The sequence below is a fragment of the Theobroma cacao genome, chromosome 3 (assembly GCF_053813885.1).
Source record: "Theobroma cacao isolate CCN51 chromosome 3, ASM5381388v1, whole genome shotgun sequence".
NCBI classification, from domain to species: Eukaryota; Viridiplantae; Streptophyta; class Magnoliopsida; order Malvales; family Malvaceae; genus Theobroma; species Theobroma cacao.
The window spans coordinates 41,152,471-41,169,403 of record NC_142641.1 but is presented as its reverse complement, the minus strand read 5'-3'; the positions used below and the strand labels follow the sequence as shown (position 1 = coordinate 41,169,403).

At 36.8% G+C, this 16,933-nt stretch overlaps 4 protein-coding genes across 5 annotated transcripts; 1 reads left to right on the top strand and 3 right to left on the bottom strand.

The window, feature by feature from the left end:
• Positions 1-197: 197 nt before the first annotated feature.
• Positions 198-3,749, bottom strand: LOC18605922 (protein NTM1-like 9). Its single transcript, XM_007039237.3, has 6 exons — positions 3,296-3,749; positions 2,725-3,002; positions 2,256-2,534; positions 1,748-2,143; positions 1,005-1,556; positions 198-839 (listed from the first exon to the last, which is right to left on the bottom strand). Exons 1-6 carry the CDS (start codon positions 3,459-3,461, stop codon positions 543-545), a joined length of 1,968 nt encoding a protein of 655 aa, XP_007039299.3. The 5' UTR covers positions 3,462-3,749; the 3' UTR covers positions 198-542.
• Positions 3,750-5,142: 1,393 nt separating this feature from the next.
• LOC18605921 (RING/U-box superfamily protein) lies at positions 5,143-8,262 on the bottom strand. Of its 2 annotated transcripts, none has more exons than XM_007039236.3 (7): positions 7,917-8,262; positions 7,154-7,611; positions 6,469-6,603; positions 6,344-6,386; positions 5,824-5,880; positions 5,609-5,723; positions 5,143-5,506 (listed from the first exon to the last, which is right to left on the bottom strand). In XM_007039236.3, the coding sequence occupies exons 2-7, from the start codon at positions 7,474-7,476 to the stop codon at positions 5,376-5,378; spliced, it is 804 nt and encodes a 267-aa protein (XP_007039298.3). In that variant the 5' UTR covers positions 7,477-7,611; positions 7,917-8,262; the 3' UTR covers positions 5,143-5,375. The 2 variants fall into 2 exon arrangements, with proteins under 2 accessions (XP_007039298.3, XP_007039297.3); XM_007039235.3 differs by having other exon boundaries at positions 7,154-7,592.
• A 2,487-nt stretch (positions 8,263-10,749) lies between these two features.
• On the top strand, positions 10,750-11,674 carry LOC18605920 (uncharacterized). Its single transcript, XM_007039234.3, has one exon. The coding sequence runs from the start codon at positions 10,888-10,890 to the stop codon at positions 11,359-11,361; it is 474 nt and encodes a 157-aa protein (XP_007039296.1). The 5' UTR covers positions 10,750-10,887; the 3' UTR covers positions 11,362-11,674.
• Positions 11,675-12,615: 941 nt separating this feature from the next.
• Positions 12,616-15,220, bottom strand: LOC18605919 (WAT1-related protein At3g30340-like). The gene is made up of 6 exons (XM_018116955.2): positions 14,972-15,220; positions 14,644-14,706; positions 14,433-14,549; positions 13,906-14,320; positions 12,970-13,121; positions 12,616-12,874 (listed from the first exon to the last, which is right to left on the bottom strand). Exons 1-6 carry the CDS (start codon positions 15,160-15,162, stop codon positions 12,697-12,699), a joined length of 1,116 nt encoding a protein of 371 aa, XP_017972444.2. The 5' UTR covers positions 15,163-15,220; the 3' UTR covers positions 12,616-12,696.
• Positions 15,221-16,933: the final 1,713 nt, after the last annotated feature.

Genomic DNA, 16,933 nt, shown 5'->3' with positions numbered 1-16,933 from the left:
GTTCGGTAAGCTATATCCTGACAAGTAGTTGATTCAGCCGAGCTATAAGGTGAAGAAAAATATTGCAAAATAAGGAAAATTCGAACAAACTCCAATCGTGCGTTAATTTGGAAATGAAATCCCCGCCTAAAACAATAACTCCATTATTCGACCTTAATACGACTTTCTATAAAAAGAAAAAAAAAAGGTACAAAGAATTGAAATTAAAAGCTACATTAATCAATCATTGAGCTTATCCGGATTTCAACTAAATATTCCCAGTGGATCTGCTGTACCACAAAGCTACATAAGATTTTGATAAGGGAAGGTAAAGATAGATAACAAAAAACACTCCCTTCCCTACTACATATGAAGATAACTCCCTATGCCAACTGTTAACAAAAAAAAAGGCCATCGCATCAGTTATTTTTACACAGTACTCCCCTATCTTCACAACAATACACATGGGACACAATTTACAGAACCTGATCATATTTCCTAGAAAGATACAGTGGGAGGAAAACGGACTACCTACGACAGCCTATTTCAACAACATCCGGAATTCAAAATCTAAGGCATCTCCATATTCCCATGAACAGAGCCAACAAGATTGTAATAAGGAACACAGTGAACACAACAATTGATAGGGATCTTGAGCGATGATGCGCGGGAGCTACCTTGGAATGAACTGATGGGCCAATTTGGCTACTACAAGGCTCACCATCTTGCTTCACCCTCTGCCTCAGTTTTGTACAAGATTCTTCAGCAATGTCCCCGCTGCCATCAAACTTGAGTAACTGGTTCTCTTTCTCTGATTCATCAGAGCTAGGAATCTGTCCTGCAGCTTCTGCTTCTGTGATCTGCATTCAAAACATTGAAAGATAATGGTCAATTTGTGAAATGTACTTATTATTTAACAAATATTATACTTGACCTTAGCGAAAACCTGACGAAAGGTGAAGGTGGGATAAATACACTTCAAAATATCAACAACGCTTGAAATTAGCTTTTCCTGGTTACCCTACCTCAGTTAGAGCAGACTGAACTTCTTCTTCTTCACCGAGGCCTGTACTTCTCATTTTGCCATCATCAACACAGCCGGCAGAAACTTTCATTGGGCCATTAGAAGGTTTCATTTGCAAGCGTATTCTTCTTGGAGCAGTGCCCTGATTTACGAAGTTGTCTGAATTTGCTCTTTGCTGAGGTGCACGGGTTCTAATCTTGATTCCAGTACCAATTCCGAGAGTTGCAAAGTTGTCTGAATTTGGTTGCTGCGGAGGCTCAAAGGTTCTAGTGTTCATGCCAGTTCCACCACCAAGATTACCACCATTATTCATATTATTTTTCAGACTGGTTAATTGTTGCAAATTATTAATATTACCCATTGCAGAATCAGTATATGAAGTAGCTTGGCCAACAGAACAATTTCCAAGACTACCATTATTTCCAATTCTAAACGCTTGATCATAAAGTGCTCTTTGAGTATCGCCAGTATCAAAGGAAGTTTGCATTTGCACTGAATACTTGTTATCAACATGCCCACCAAACCACCTTGGAGCTCCAACCTCTGATTCAGACTGGTAAACAAGTTGAAAGTATCAAACATAAGTTAGAGCTGAACTGTGTACTAAATCAAATTGCCTTAAAAGCAAAAATAAATAAAAAAAATATGGCTGAAACCTAAAGTAAAACTCCAGAAAGTTAAAGAGAAATGGCTAATTTTCACCTATATAGGAACATAATAGCTAGTAGCAAGTTATTCCTTTACCTGTAGTTGTGCCATTTCAGTGTCTGTCTCACTATATATGCCACTTTCTTCGATATATGAGGTTTCCGGTGGTATTGTCTTTGAGATGAATCCATTACCAGACAAGGGCATCTCAGTTCCAGCAACCAAGTTCTTCTGACTGTTTGACGCTGCACAGGAGCCTTCGTGGTTATTTAAGACCTCATCCAACATAGAGAAAGATACATCTTGTTCACCAGTCCCATCCTGGAAATAAAATCCATTTTGATCATGGCCAAAATCACTTGCATAAGGAGAATCCATGCAGACTGGCAGATCTTCAAAAAAATGCAAGTTCATTGGTGAGAAGACTTTGTAGTCAATTTCACCAAAATTGGGCTCATACAAATTTGAATTGCCTTCCAGGAGTGGATATTTCTGCAATAAAAAGCAAGACAACAGTCTCTTATCAACAATCTTGATATTGCTCAAGATAAAATGACAAAGAATGCAGCAATGCCAAAATATAGATAAATAGTCTACTTCTCACCTCTACCGCAGTTTCTTCTGTTGCATGATCTTCTGCATCAGAAGTCATATGACTATTGCAGCTGCTGTCACCAGTTACTTGACCATTTTGCATTACATTGTCGGGCTTTTGAGCTTGTGTATCAGATGACACGGTATCTTGGAGAAGATCCGATGACGTGTCATCAGGAGAAGATTTTGTCATGGTAGGAGAATATCCAGTTTGTTCTACTTCCTCGTACTTTACAGTATCATTCCTCTCTTCTAGTTTATGAAACAATCGACATAGAACAAAAGCACCCTGCATCCAGAAAAAGGTCCAAGTTACATAATCATTCCGTTTTTCTTTTAAATTTTTCTTCTTTGCTTTTCAAACTAACCACAATACTAAAAAAGAAGAAAAACAAAACAAAACAAAACAAAAGTTTAAGTCAGTGATCGTATTTATTTGCAGTAACTTAAACTGAGAACAATTAAAGTTGACAGAAAACCTGGCCAGGGCCGGTGCCATCAAGGTCCTTGGCAGTGGCGCGGTATTCGTGCATGATCCAGTTGGTACGCTGGCCCTTGGGAGCACGGCCCTTGTAAAAAACCAAGGTCTTCTTCATGCCGATGAGTGACTTTTTAGACTTGATGGTTCGATCCTTACCCGTGGCTTTCCAGTACCCTTTATCCGTTGCTCTGTTGGAACGGTGGCCGTTGGGGTACTTCCTGTCACGCGGGCAGAAGAAGAACCACTCCGGATCGTCCGATTTTATCACCGACAGTCCTGAATTTAACCCAACCATCACCAAGTATAAAAATAAAAAGATTTCACTAGTTTTGGAATATAAAAAATTATAGTGAGAGGAATTTCAAAAAGGAATATAAGTAGGTTTACGGGAAATTGCCAGTTGTAGAAAAGCGGGAATCAAATTCATGAACTATAATTATTTCATTTATCGGGGAATAAAGGAATTTAAGCTGACGCTCTGGCTAACGCTAAGGTATCAAAGATTCCGAACACTTCTTCACCCAATCATTTCTTTCCTTTTTAGAAAATAAAGAACAAGAGAAAAATACCAGGCAAATCCCAGGGCTCCCATTTGCAGACATCAATTTCAGGAATGACCTCGACCTCGGAATGACGACCGTTGATCTTCAATTTAAGGTAGTGATTGATGAGCTCTTCGTCTGTCGGCCTGAATCTAAATCCTAAAGGTAAGGTTTCCATCGTTAAAACTGCCATCTTTCCCCTTGCTAAACCCTAAGTCAATTTCTACAACCACAACTCCTTTTTTAGTTTTCTGGGAAAAAATAAAGTAAAAAGAAAAAGAACGTCAAACTGTAAGTAAGATTGTCTTCTTCTTCTTCCGATAACTTAACTAAGACTGTATTTTCCTTTTTGGTTCTTCTTCTCCCTCTCTCTCTCTCTCTCTCTCTCTCCTCCTAGATTTCTTGCTCAGCTAAATTTGTTCTTGTGCGGATTAGTCTCGGGTATCTCTTTCAGTTGCCTTGCCCGCTCCGTTGGTCGCTTTCCTCGTTGGGGGTAAGCCGTAAGGCCCCCAGTCGAGTCAAAGACACCACGTGTCTCTCACGTGATCTTTTTCCGTGCTTGCGCTTGGCTGTCGCTCTACCATTCGTAGGATTGACTAATCATTTAAGCGAATGCACGGGAAGACGAAGAGATATCCGCAGCGTATAATACCCAGTGTGGACAGCGAATTCAGCTTATTGGGCTGCCCTTTTTTCGTACACCGCGTAAAATGGAGCACCAGATAGCATAATGACTGAAATGCCCCCCTGGAGGCCTTTTTCATTTTGAGGTTGTGCGGGCTTACCAATGGAGCACTGTGCTTTGCCTTATCCCGCAAGCCATTCCTTCTTACTGCAGTGGCTGTGGAAAAAGTAATCTCAGTAGTGCTACACTTTTTGCTTTTTGCCGCTTTTTGTTGTTTTGATTAAACAGTAAAATTTACCTTCCCACGTGCGTCCGGCTCTGCGTATGATTTTTTGTAGTTTTGCCACTAAAGCTTTTGGTTTGATTCATTCACGTGCTTCGGCATTAAGTATTTTGTTCCGCAATGTCACAAATCATGAGTTTCTTTGGGAAGGGACTCCATTTAATATTGAATCAAATTCTCAAATACCACAAATCACGAGTGTTCTGTTCTCAAAGCCCATTTTTTACTAATGTTTTCAATTAATTGGTTTCAGGAGATGATACATCTGAAGAAGGCAAGAGGTAATCATTGCGCAGGTGTTTACCGGTTTTCATCGTCCTGTCCCCGACCGATAATGGAGAGTCAATAAGTAAAGAGTATCTATCTATAGTCTAAACCATCCGATAATTAATCTTTCAGGCCATTTTTAGGGAAAGGTCTGCAACTGTTAGGCTGTCAAGAGAGATCAAAATCAACCCGTTGAAACAATATGGTCGAAAAAGATTGCAAACTTCGATGGTCAACAAAATTTTGGGCGGCCTCCAAAGCCACAACCTTTATTCGCACACGCACATGTCTCCATACCATAGAAAGTAAGTGAGTCCTGTCTTTAATCCCTGCAATTATGCCTAAATACTTCATCCTGTCTTCTACCAAAATCACAACATAATACTACTCTAATCATGAAACTTCTTTTTTTTCAAATAAAGATCAGAATCTAAACATTACTCTGGCAACTCCAGCCAATTGGCAATTCATAGCAGTGTGCTGCTTGTTCAATATTATCAGGCTCCATTCAAGTCAAAAGAATGCAACTTCATCAAAAGCAATGGAAATGGAATTGACATTTTCTGTGGACTGGTTCCCCTTCCCGTTCCCCTTCCCATTTCAGTACAAGTTACGAAAGATCCAATGTAGGAGTCCGGGATAGTATCACTTTGTTTAGAGGACAACTACTATAACAATTATGCAATACAAGAAATGAAATTACTCATGATACAATAAGATACATTTCAAACCCAATGTTCCACATCCAATTTGACTGTATAAATTCTCAAAGCCGCTCATGGAGATTGTCTCAAACTGTATCATGGTGTATAATATAAGCAGTAAACAACAATGGTGCCCTCTCAGAATAAATAGTAAGCTTAACATTATATACGAAACAAAAGAACTCAATAATTGGCCTGTAGGCTCAAATTTACTATGTACAGATTTAACTACAATGCAGGATGGTACCCAAGAGTTGCATTTGTTTCTACCCTTTGCACGGCTCTCCTAATACTCCACTCATGGCAGAATTCCAATGCAAGTCGAAGGGCAGTTCCAAGTCCAAGGACAACAATAACACCTGCACAATGTCTCATAAAGTTACAACATCACAAAGAATCAAAGCACTTGCTAAGAATGGGATTTCCTATAAACAGGTATGGGCAGAGTGAGGTGTACATACCAATTATGATGTTAACAGGCAGTGCAGAGACACCAAGAGTAACGGATATTAACACATCCAACAATAGACCACCAATAAGGATTGAGAATGCCACCCATAGTGGACTAAAACAACCCTGTTATCAAGAGTAATTTGATGCAAAATTAACACAAATGGAATGAATTTTCTCAAGAATGAGTAAGATCCCAGTAGACAAACTGCAGTTATTCACGTACCCTTTCACGTTCTTGTGGTGCAAAGCTTGGATCAACCCTCCAAAGCCAGGAACTTGCCTGCACCATGAAAAACATTTGACAACCAAATGCTGGCATGACTATGAGATGCTACAAATGAACCACAAAAAATCAAAACTGGAAAACTTCTGCACCAGTTTTCTACATTAGCTTTGGACCAAAGCTGAAAGTCATCAATTACCTTTTAAAGTGCTAACATAAAATCAGAGGGGGTTATAATGGGTTTTTCATCTCTCTACAACTTGTATATACAATATACCATACATAACAGTAGCCCAAAAAACAAAATAACACTCAAACACTGCCAAATTCAATCTTCAACTTTGTTTTATCGTCCAGCTTTAAGTTTGGTTTTGGGCAATGAAACACTCTAGTCAGCAAACAAAACCCCACAAAGGTGACATTAAACTTCTTGCATCTAGTAGGCTATGACTAAACGAAACAGAAAACCTATCCATGGGTTTTTGTTGCTAGCCCTTTCTCTTAGGCACAGAATACCTACACTGGGCTGGGACTCTGGAGCTGAAACGTTCACAGCAACTGCTCTGCATGACAACAGTAAATTGAATCATGATATCTTTAAGAATAAACCACTTAATGTAGGAAATCAAATTTTGAATAACTAACTGGCATATCTCGCATTTGTTGGATCCTTTTGTATGAAACCAAGTGTCAATGCAAGACCGATGGGCTTTTGCAAGACCACCTTTACATTGGCACCCCAAATCTATAAGAACTTCTTCCTTCTCTTGTTGACAAACTCTGAAGAATAATATAGATAGTAATGAGTCATAGCATATGTGATACTACAGATCAAGATTGATCTCTGAAAAACAAATTGAAGGCCAGAAAAGGTCAGCATGCTAATGGATGGTTAATATGGTTGACTTGCCACAATATATAAGATGATCTGAATGAAGCAATTTCTCAAGCCTAATCCTAGAATCTAATGTCACCAAAACCTTTATGCACTACACGCTTTTGACACTTTATAGTGAAACAGAAACTAGGAGTTAACATGTACACACGCACTCCATTAATATATAATATCTATAGAAAATATAAACAGGGGAACAAGGCTGTACTCTCAAGACTAAAAGATATGCAAATGAAAATGCATAGGACAATTAACATTATAAGATAAAACATTCATCTATGGAACCCCACTGCACATAGCTAACAAATACTCCAGACTATGTGATGATCCTCATTCTTATGAGGAATCAAGCTATCCTAAAACAATCTAATATTGGAAACATAATATACAAAAAGCACATATAGGAGGATTAGATGCAGGAGAAGTATAATGTACCTGCACTGCTCATGACAACTAGTGGTCCTTGAAAAATACCCCTTTTTCGGAGAAGCCACACAAGGCAATTCCTCCTTAATGGAGTCCACATCTTTTGATAATTTAGCTATCGGCTGCTGAGTCACATGAGACTCGCCATTTGATACCACAATGGTTAACAATGTGGGATTGGCCACACAGCCTGAATCCCCAACTGAGCCTGGATGGCTATCTTCCTGAGGCAACACTGGGATGTTTTCCTGCTTCTCGAGGTCAGGTTCTGGTAAATTACCAGAGTGGTCACCAGCTGTGGTGCTAGTCCCATTTGAACCTTCATTCTGCATCTGATTGTTATTTACAGAGTTTACCACAATCCCTTTTGGTTTTAAAATATTTAATTCTCGTGAAATTCCCCAGCACTCTCACTGTCGATTCCCCCAAAAGAAAGCACTCTTCAAGACTGCCAGTCAATCAAAACCCTAGAGAGATTACTTAATTATAACAAGTAAAATTGCAAAACGCCAAACTTAAACCCCTCAAATTGTTCTTGAAACAGAATGCAACAGACAATTTCATTTCTTTGATTCTAAAGGAACGATCAAATAAAATACTATAAAACCAAAAACAACCCATCACAGATAACCCACTAACAAGATGGAGAACTTAATTTCAGCCTTGAAATTAGCTCGGACCAACTGAAATTTTTGTGTGCAGTGACATTAAAAAGAATACAAACGATAGGCGTTGAAATTTCTGTAAAACAAAAAAGGTGAGGAACGTCTACCTGAAGAATGTTTGTTCCTTAAAATCACTATGGAGTTTGTTGACGGTTGAAAGTTGAAGAAGCAACAGCACCAATAAGAAGAAAGTGGGGGGAGAGAGAAAAATAAAAATAAAGTAAAATAGAATAGAATAGAATAGAATTTGACAGTCACCTTTCAGAATTTGATGTGTAATTGATTACGAATTTGGCTAAAACCAACAGAAGAAGGATCTTTTGTTTAATAACGCTACGCCACGCAGTATTGTAGGCCCCGCGCCCTTCCGTCATACTCTTAAGCATTGATTTTCCTTTTTTTTTTTTTTTGTCAATTAAATATGCATTTTCCTATCTGAGTTTTTCGCTCTTTATAAAAAATCCACTCAACCTTTTCCTAATGTACTGAGCTAATATTTTTAGTTTCTGATATCTCTATAGTTATAGAAGGTGAAGGATTTTGCCCTTTTGGCAATTTTGGGTCACTCACTCACCTTTCAACGCTTATTCGCTGGATTTTATGAGTGGCTAAAAAATTCCAAAAAGGTTTGAGGGTCGAAACAAAGCGTGGCTTTTTTGGCAGGAAATCAAAAAATGACAGCGAAAATGCTAGTATTCTAACCTATTAGTAAGGGCAATGAAGTTTGGTTCACAAGGGAATTGAGGGTAATTATCATCCCATCACATCTGGGTATAAAATGGGTATGGTATAAATGTTAGCCTACATGTTTGGTGATTGGTATGTTGAGGTCCTGAGGCAGGGATTCGTTGCATTTCTTTCTTTTTATCATTCATCACTGGGACAGCCAATAAGATCTGTATTAAGGTGGAACAACCTTGGTTGACCCGTGAATTGGATATTAACTGTGAATAATTGAAGACTGCTTACCCTATTAAAGAAATAGTAGTTGAAATACTGAACAAATGAAGAAAAAGAACCACCTAACAATAAGCAGCAGGTTTAGGGTTATACTCGAGGATTCTCAGGATTCTAGTTGACATTCGGGTTACTGTTTGTTGTTTAATAATTCTGGAGTTGGGCTTGCTTCTGGTTTTCGAATGATTGTTGATCTTAGGAGCGCAGCAGCCCAGTTTGAAATTATTTCAGGCTTTTAGAACTGACCATATCTAAATTCAGAAGGGCCACAAGATGGACCGTGAGGCCTGCGAGACATAGAATCAATCCAGGGTATTGATGCAGCAGACTGACACTTGTTCAATGACAGCAGCAACAAAAATCAGTTTAAATTTTGGAATAGTTAATATCATTTTTTTTAATAGTATTAACTATTCCGTGCCCATAAAAACAGAGTTTAAAACATTTTGAATTAAAATGTCTTTACTTTCTTTGAAAAATTACAAACCTAAACTTATAAACTTAATGATTTACATTAAAAAAATTAAAAATATTAATATTTTAATATTTTAATTATAAATAAAAATATTAATGTTAAAATTTTTAAGTGAAAATATAAAATAATAAATAATAAATTATTAAAATTTTAATAAAAATAAAATTAAATGACTAAAAAAGAAAAAAATTACTTAATTTTATCTTTGGTATAAATTTTACTAAATTATATAAAGAGTATTTTTGTTTTTGATGAAAATAAATCTTATTATAATAAAGAGTTTAAGTTTTCAATTATATATTAAAAAATATTGAGTTTGAAAATTAATTAAAAGTATTAAAATTTTAATCATAATTATAGTTAATTTATAAATAAAATATTAATATTTTTAAATTTCAATGATTAAATTATAAATAAAATACTAATATTTAAACTATCGAAATATTAATATTTTAAATAAATTATAAAATATTAATATTTAAAAATAAAATAAAAATAAATAATAATAATAATAACATTTAAATTATAAGTAATATATTAATATTTTATAGTATTAATGATTAAATTATATACAAAATATTAATATTTAAAAAATAAAAAATTAGATAATAATATAAATAATAAAAAGTATTTTTATCTTTTATTTTTTTTTTATTTCAAAATTTTTTTTACGAACCAAATATTATAATAAATCATAATAACTGTTGTTATTTCATTCATCATATCAAATTAATTAATAATTATTTTATTTTATTTTTATAAAATAATTATTTTATTTTACTCTTATTTATATCGCAAACAAAAATGCAGAAAGTGTTAAAGATGACAGCAATAACTGGTCCCACGACATGTCCATGGATGAATTAAAAGCCCACCCAAAGAACAAACACTAGGCCTTGTTCTTCCGTCAATGATGCCATGACCCAAACGGAAACTGTTAATTTGCTAGACACAAATAATAAATTTCAACAAAAAAATTTTGCAAGAATTTAACATTTCATTCTCTGGTTGGGATCTGCGAAAAAAATAGAGAAAGATGCTTATTTTATTGTATCTATCCTGTGTTAACAGTCGACGTAGCCTATTTTTTGTTGTCAATGATTGGTTCAAGTGTTTGCAGAGGTTCTTTTCCACAGGGCAATGGGGCTATTCAGGTTTGACCTGAAAATTTAATTGATGGACAGGATTAATAAACATTTATCATCTATCAAAGTTCAAAAGATTCAACTTCCATGGGGCTATTAGAGTTATTAATATAACCTGAATCCAAAGCTCAAGTCTCCTGGTATAAGCAGTACCATAGCTAAAGTGGAAAGGCTGGAATGACAGCTTAGACAATCTGTGTACCAGAATGATTCTTTCCCTGCAATCTCTTGAATGAAAAATCAGAGAGCGTAAGTGTGACAAAAGTATAATCTATAGGAGGTTAACCAATTGTCAAGTAATCCCCCTCCTTTTAAGAGGGGAATAAATTAAAATCCTTGAATTGCCATGTAAGGCACTTCTTTATTCCATCAAGCAGTTTTGGCCCTGCAGCTACTCTTATATCTAAATGTTTTCCGTTTGAGCTCCAACCCAAAATCATATATGCCCTTCACAGCCAACTTCTTCCTTCCCAACCCAACCTTGTTCTTTGAAAAGAAAAAATGCCTCTTGAAACAAGCAAGCCTGATCGCCAGTCCACTGGTGAAGGTGACAAAAATAGATATCTGGACAAAGAACTCAAAGACATGGTCTCTGCCATAACTCACCGCATATCTGGTATTCATAAACCCGGATCAAGCCAACATGAAGATGATCAAGAGCATGGCGCGAGTATTATCACACTTGCAGGAAACAATTCTGGAGCCACGATGCGAAGTGAGTTGGATGACAAATCCAGTCCCCAAGGAATTTCACTTGGCGAGCCTGATGCATTGAGTACCTACGTGAACAGCAATTTCCAAGCTGTAAACAACTCAATCATGCTGGGCAGCAGCTACAACACCAACGATCCAGGCGTCCATTTGGACGTCTCTGATGTTATGGAACGTGAGGGCCAGAAGCCAGCAGATATTGCCCGAAGGATCAGGGGAAAGAAAAAAGAAAAGGGTTCCTTAAAAAGTGAAAATTCCGATTAAGCCGATGAACAAGAAATTGCAGCTATAACACGGTGCAGAAGTGCTGAAGAGAAGTCTTGTCTAAGTCAATAAACTTGCATAAAATAAATCTTTGTATTGCTTTACTATCCTAGGTTATGTTTGCCTGACAGCATGTAAAAGGTAAAAACTAAGGGAATCCGAGCATTCCCGTGGCAGAACTATGTTTTTTTCCCTGTTTTTGTCTTCGATATGGATTTATACGGTTTGTTGTTTCTGCATGATTGTTTGCCATAGTCTAGTGTGTCAACCATACAAATAATAATCAAGTGTTTAACCCTAAAGTTTGCTATCATCCTCTTTGAGTCTTGAATTGCTAGAAGCTGACTTATTCTGAATTCTCTTAACCCGGATGCCTCTTGTAATTGTAATGGTCTATCACTTGTTTTTTATAAGACCTTCAAACTGACATTGTGGACATTGCGGCTCAATATCAGATATTGCTTCATATTTACCCTATTCTAAGTCATAACATGGTTTCCCAAGGTCTATGAAATCCTACTGTGCAATCTGGATTCAGTTGAGATTGAAGAACTATGTTTTGGACAGAGTGTACAGTGCATTTCAAAGTTAAGGTAATGAATTTTGTTTAAGGGGAAATATTGCTGCATCTTACAATCATGTGTAGGCCTTGAAGGAAAAGTTACCATCATGGTTACCTTAATTCAACATGTATCAGTCTTAAACTGATTAAAAAGGCATTGCTGTAGTGTTGAAGATTATATTTGATGAAAAGTTGCATCTGAAGTATTCAGGAGCAAGATTGCTATAAAGTACAAAAGCACGGATTTGCCATGTGAAACAGCAATATGATGTAAGCACATACAGACTAGTGAGATCACACTTTTATGTTGCTTTATGAAATTGTTGTATCATAGACCTCATTCTTCAGATGGTATAGGTTAGTCTATGCTGCCGCATTGAATTTAAAAGAGATGGATTGAGTTAAGTGATTGTCCTAAGGAGCTAAGTTTTAAGATGGAGTGGAATAATTTTTCAGAGAAGCTAATTTTTAGGAAAGGAATCCTCTTTTAAAAAAAATTTTCTCCTTATTCCCTCCATATATGCAAGTAGAAATATGGGTGACAGTGACAGGTTTAATTTCCACTTACAATGTTGAATTTTCTTCCCCAATTTTAATTGATAAACTTTGTTGCATATCAAAACTCTCAATCCTGCGACCAATGATGCATCCATCACTAAAATGGTAAAGCAGACTTGTGGTGCAATTGAAGAGAAGTCGAAACATATTCGGTGGTATTTATTAATAGGTTATTGAATATTACATGAATGGAGTGGAGGGTAGGCAGCAAAATGCTACTTGGCCTCAGGACAACTTAAATCACAAGAAACTGTGATTACTTGTAACTGAGTCTCTTGCTCCCTGATCTCTTTGGCTTCTTGAGCAATTTTTGATGCATAATTCTGCACTTCTTTGTTCTTGCCCCATAGAAGAATGTACAGTCCAATAATGACAACTATCGAACCCAACAAACTGTTCGTTAGAGTGCCAGGGACGAAATTAGCAATGAGTATTTATCAGCCTTGTATATAATTAAGCAGATATATTAATTAGTTAGAATAATTAACCTTCCAAGATTGAGTTGTTCGTGAAGGATGGGGATATCAAACATGGCTGCCATTATCTGAACAAGAGGACTAAATGCTGCTGTGAAGACAGGACCCCTCTTCTTGACACACCACGCCATGCCCACATAGCACAAGCCTGATCCTATCATTCCCTGCATTTACAGAACAATGGCATGTTAATCAAGGATGAAGCTCAGGAGTAAGGGATCGAGTATTGTATAGCAATAGACTGATTTGAGCATATTTGGTACTGAGTTGTTTGGCAGCCAATATCATGACCTTAATGCAAAAGTTTCCAATAAGCTATTTAAAGCCATAGAAGTCTTGACTCGGGAGTGGCACTCCAAGAACCAAAGACATCTTTTATCTGTCATTTACTGAATTACTAATTCAGGGAATGGAAAGTACTAATGCTGTCTGCAGTGTTCTCCATTTTGGCTTATGGAATCCACTTGGATTGTTAATTCAGGGAATGGAAAACATTGGTGCTGTCTGCAGTGTTTCCCATTTTGGTTTATGGAATCTACTTGGATGATTTATGTGGAGAGAGTCCACATGATTACTTATTTTTGAAACCAGGAAATGCAATACATATTACAAAAAGATACGTAGAATTGAAGTTTGAATCTATGCACCTCTCTTCTTTTTTAGTTGGATAGCAACATGGAAAAAGATGTTTCTTGCTTCTAAGGTACAAGGAAAAGTGATTTCTATTGCTAGCCTAGCCTACAAGGCAGCATAAACCTAGTCCAGCCTTCCCTACTCAACCCAGAGCCTGTGGATCGGTTAAAACTCACACAATTATTACCTTCCTGGATTTTATCTTTTTTAGTGGGATTGATATTACTACTTTGACAGTTACACTAAAAAAGCTATTTGTGACAATATCACGGCCTAGATAAAATTTTCTTCTGCTTGTAAGAAGAGTGCACTTACAGAATAGAGGACAGTTATGATTTCCACTTTTCCCCTCAGAACCCATATGGAAAGGTCCCTGCTTGTAGACAAGCTTAAGAGAGCTGACTGAATTGCACCAAAGAAAGACATGATTGCAGTGCTGGAGTATTGGCAGGGGTATCTTTTGCCTACATGTGATTGAATGATAAACCATGAAGACCACAACATGGTTCCTACTATCAAAGCTAGGCAACCAATGGTCCACCTCTCTGCCCTTCTAGAAGAGCTCAGCTTGATTGCATTTGCCATGGTTGGAGCCAGGGCCTGTGAGCGTGGGTGTTTGAATAAAGGCATTCCTTTATAAAGGGTTAATAGCAGGGCACCTCCAACACAAATCACTGAACCGAGTATTTTGGCTCTCCCACCGTTGCTTTTGAGGTTCACTGTTTCTATCCTGCAGTATAAATAAGCGACACCAGGAAGCGTGAAATAACCATGCAGGGATTGATTGCTAGTTTTGCAGAAGAACTTAGTATTATAATATAACAGCTAATTTGCATCCATACCGGAATGGTAGTGCCATTATAAATGTGAGCACCGGCACCATGTTGACAAAGGCGCATGCAAATGTAGCAGATGTGTATTGAATTCCAAGGAGAAAGAAGTACTGCGTTAGCGAGGCCCTACAAGGAATTACAATTTAGGTGTGCCTGTTGTATTATTAACAATAAGGCTAGCTAGAAGGAAATTCATGAATCTAGTTCAATATAAACTAACCCGACGATAGCGCTGCAGAAGAGGTAACATAAAATGCGTGGTGTGAGCTTTGGTCTGCTGTTCCTGCAAGCAATCTTGGGTCAGGTTGTGTTTAAATTACAAAGAAATACTTTGGACAGCGACTTGACCATGTAGAGCCATCTAAGTTGCTCGCAAATAAATGAGCATTTTAGTCCTAAGCAGCTGCAGAAACACCTGACAGGGGAAGGCTAGAGCTAAACACACTCAAGAAATCGGAATTTAGCTCACCGCCAAACTCCAAAGGAAGAGAATTTTGTCAAAAATTTTAAAGAAAAAGTAATAGGAATGGAGACTGCGGAGCTCCTACCTTTCCCAGAAGTAGCCAATAGGGGCCAAGAAGATTGTAGAAATTGTCAGCCGGAATGTTATGAGGACCAAATGGTTCATCCCTTCATCAAGGACTTTCTTAAGAAGAATATTCACCACAGCAAACAAAAAATCAATTGCTATCATTGCAATAAAAGGTTTCCATTCAGCACAGCTCTTCAACTCTGCCATTAGATCCAGCAGTCAAAGAGCCAAGGCAAGGTTGGAGCTACCTCACTCTGTTTGTGAACAATTTTCTTAATGGCACTAGTGAGGCAGACATCAATAGCTTTAAATAGATGGACTCCGGAATAAGTGGGAACAAAGCAAGATTAAATTCTTCAAATCACATCAATGCTTTAAGCAACCACCTTTGACAATAGTTTAATAATTATTCTCATCTTTTCACTTTCTTTTGACTGATCCTTAGTTTCAAACAAATGGAGATTAGTTTGGAATCCTTTGGCAGGCTCTTGCAAAATATTGAAGCATCAATGCATGGCCATGAGCTTTTCATTTCCATGTTTCTTCTAGGCTCTCTTCAATTATTAGATGATGTTCCTCATGCCTGTCAAGATTTTATGGTTAGCAATATTACTACATCTAGGCATATTCTGAGTAGGGCTGTAGGAGAAATTGATACTCTCATCTCTCTTTCCGATACGCATAGCATCTAATACTACATCTTTGAAACAGGCAAGGGAAGCATCCTCACACCTACAAGGTGGGAAACAAGAACAATGTGTCAGATCTTGCCCCATTGGACCTGAAGAGATAGTGAGAGAAATCCACTAGATATACCCTGTGATTATTGAACAGAAACAACTAATTGCTTGCTCTTTGAATTTTCCAGTTCTTAAATCCAAGTGCTGAATTTCCAGCCATTAGTATAATTTTTTTTTGGAAAGTTCATTGGTATAATTTTAGAAGTATACTTCTTCTTAAATTGCACATTCTTTACCCAGTATAGGTTAAACATGTTGGCGATGCAATTAGGTACAGAAAATTTCAAGAAAGTCTAAGGCATCGTATTATTGTACTTAATGCAAAAAAATTGTAATGGTTATCTTTCAGGATTCAAAATGATAGAAAATTTTTTTTGAAAAATAAAACCTAGCACAAAAGGAATGAAAACAGAGAAATAGTATGTAGAGAAATTTTGCTTCACGTATGTTGTAACTGAAGTAGGAAGGCTGTATTTATAAGTAGAGGATGAAGTGAACGTTGCATCAAATCAGGAGAATGAGGTGGGTACTGAAGTAGAAAGGCTATATTTATAAGCAAATAATGAAGTGAATGATGCATTAAATTAGGAGAATGAGGTGGGTACAAAAATTAACTTAAGCCTAATCCATGTGTATACTCGAAGAATGAGGTGGGTACAAAAATTAACTTGAGCCTAACCCACGAGAATGAGGTGGGTACTGAAGTAGAAATGTTATATTTATAAGCAGAGTATGAATTGAACGTTGCACCAAATTAGGATAATGAGGTGAGTACAAAATAGGTATTGAAGTATAAAAGTTATATTTATAAGCAGAAGATGAAGTGAACGTTGCACCAAATTAAGAGAATGAAGTGAGTACAAAAATTAACTTGAGTCTAACCCATGTGTATACTTGTGTGCAAGGGGAAAATTTGAACTTTCTCAAGACTTAGCCCAATTTCATGTGCAGCAAACCCACTCCTTTTTTTTCTTTGTAATAAATTCATAATGGATTTACTTGTTTAAAACACTTACACTTTTATATACCTGAGTAATGTGAAATGTTTAAACCTTATGAAATATTTTGTTTTTCCAACAAAACATCTCTAGCTCTGATAGTCCAATCTTATTATATTCTTCACATTGAGCCTTACCTACTTTCCATCTTCAGATATTTGGCATTTATTCGTCATTTTGATTCAAGGACAGCCGGTAAATGCACTAAAAGAACTGTTCATTACCGCATTGAGTATTAAT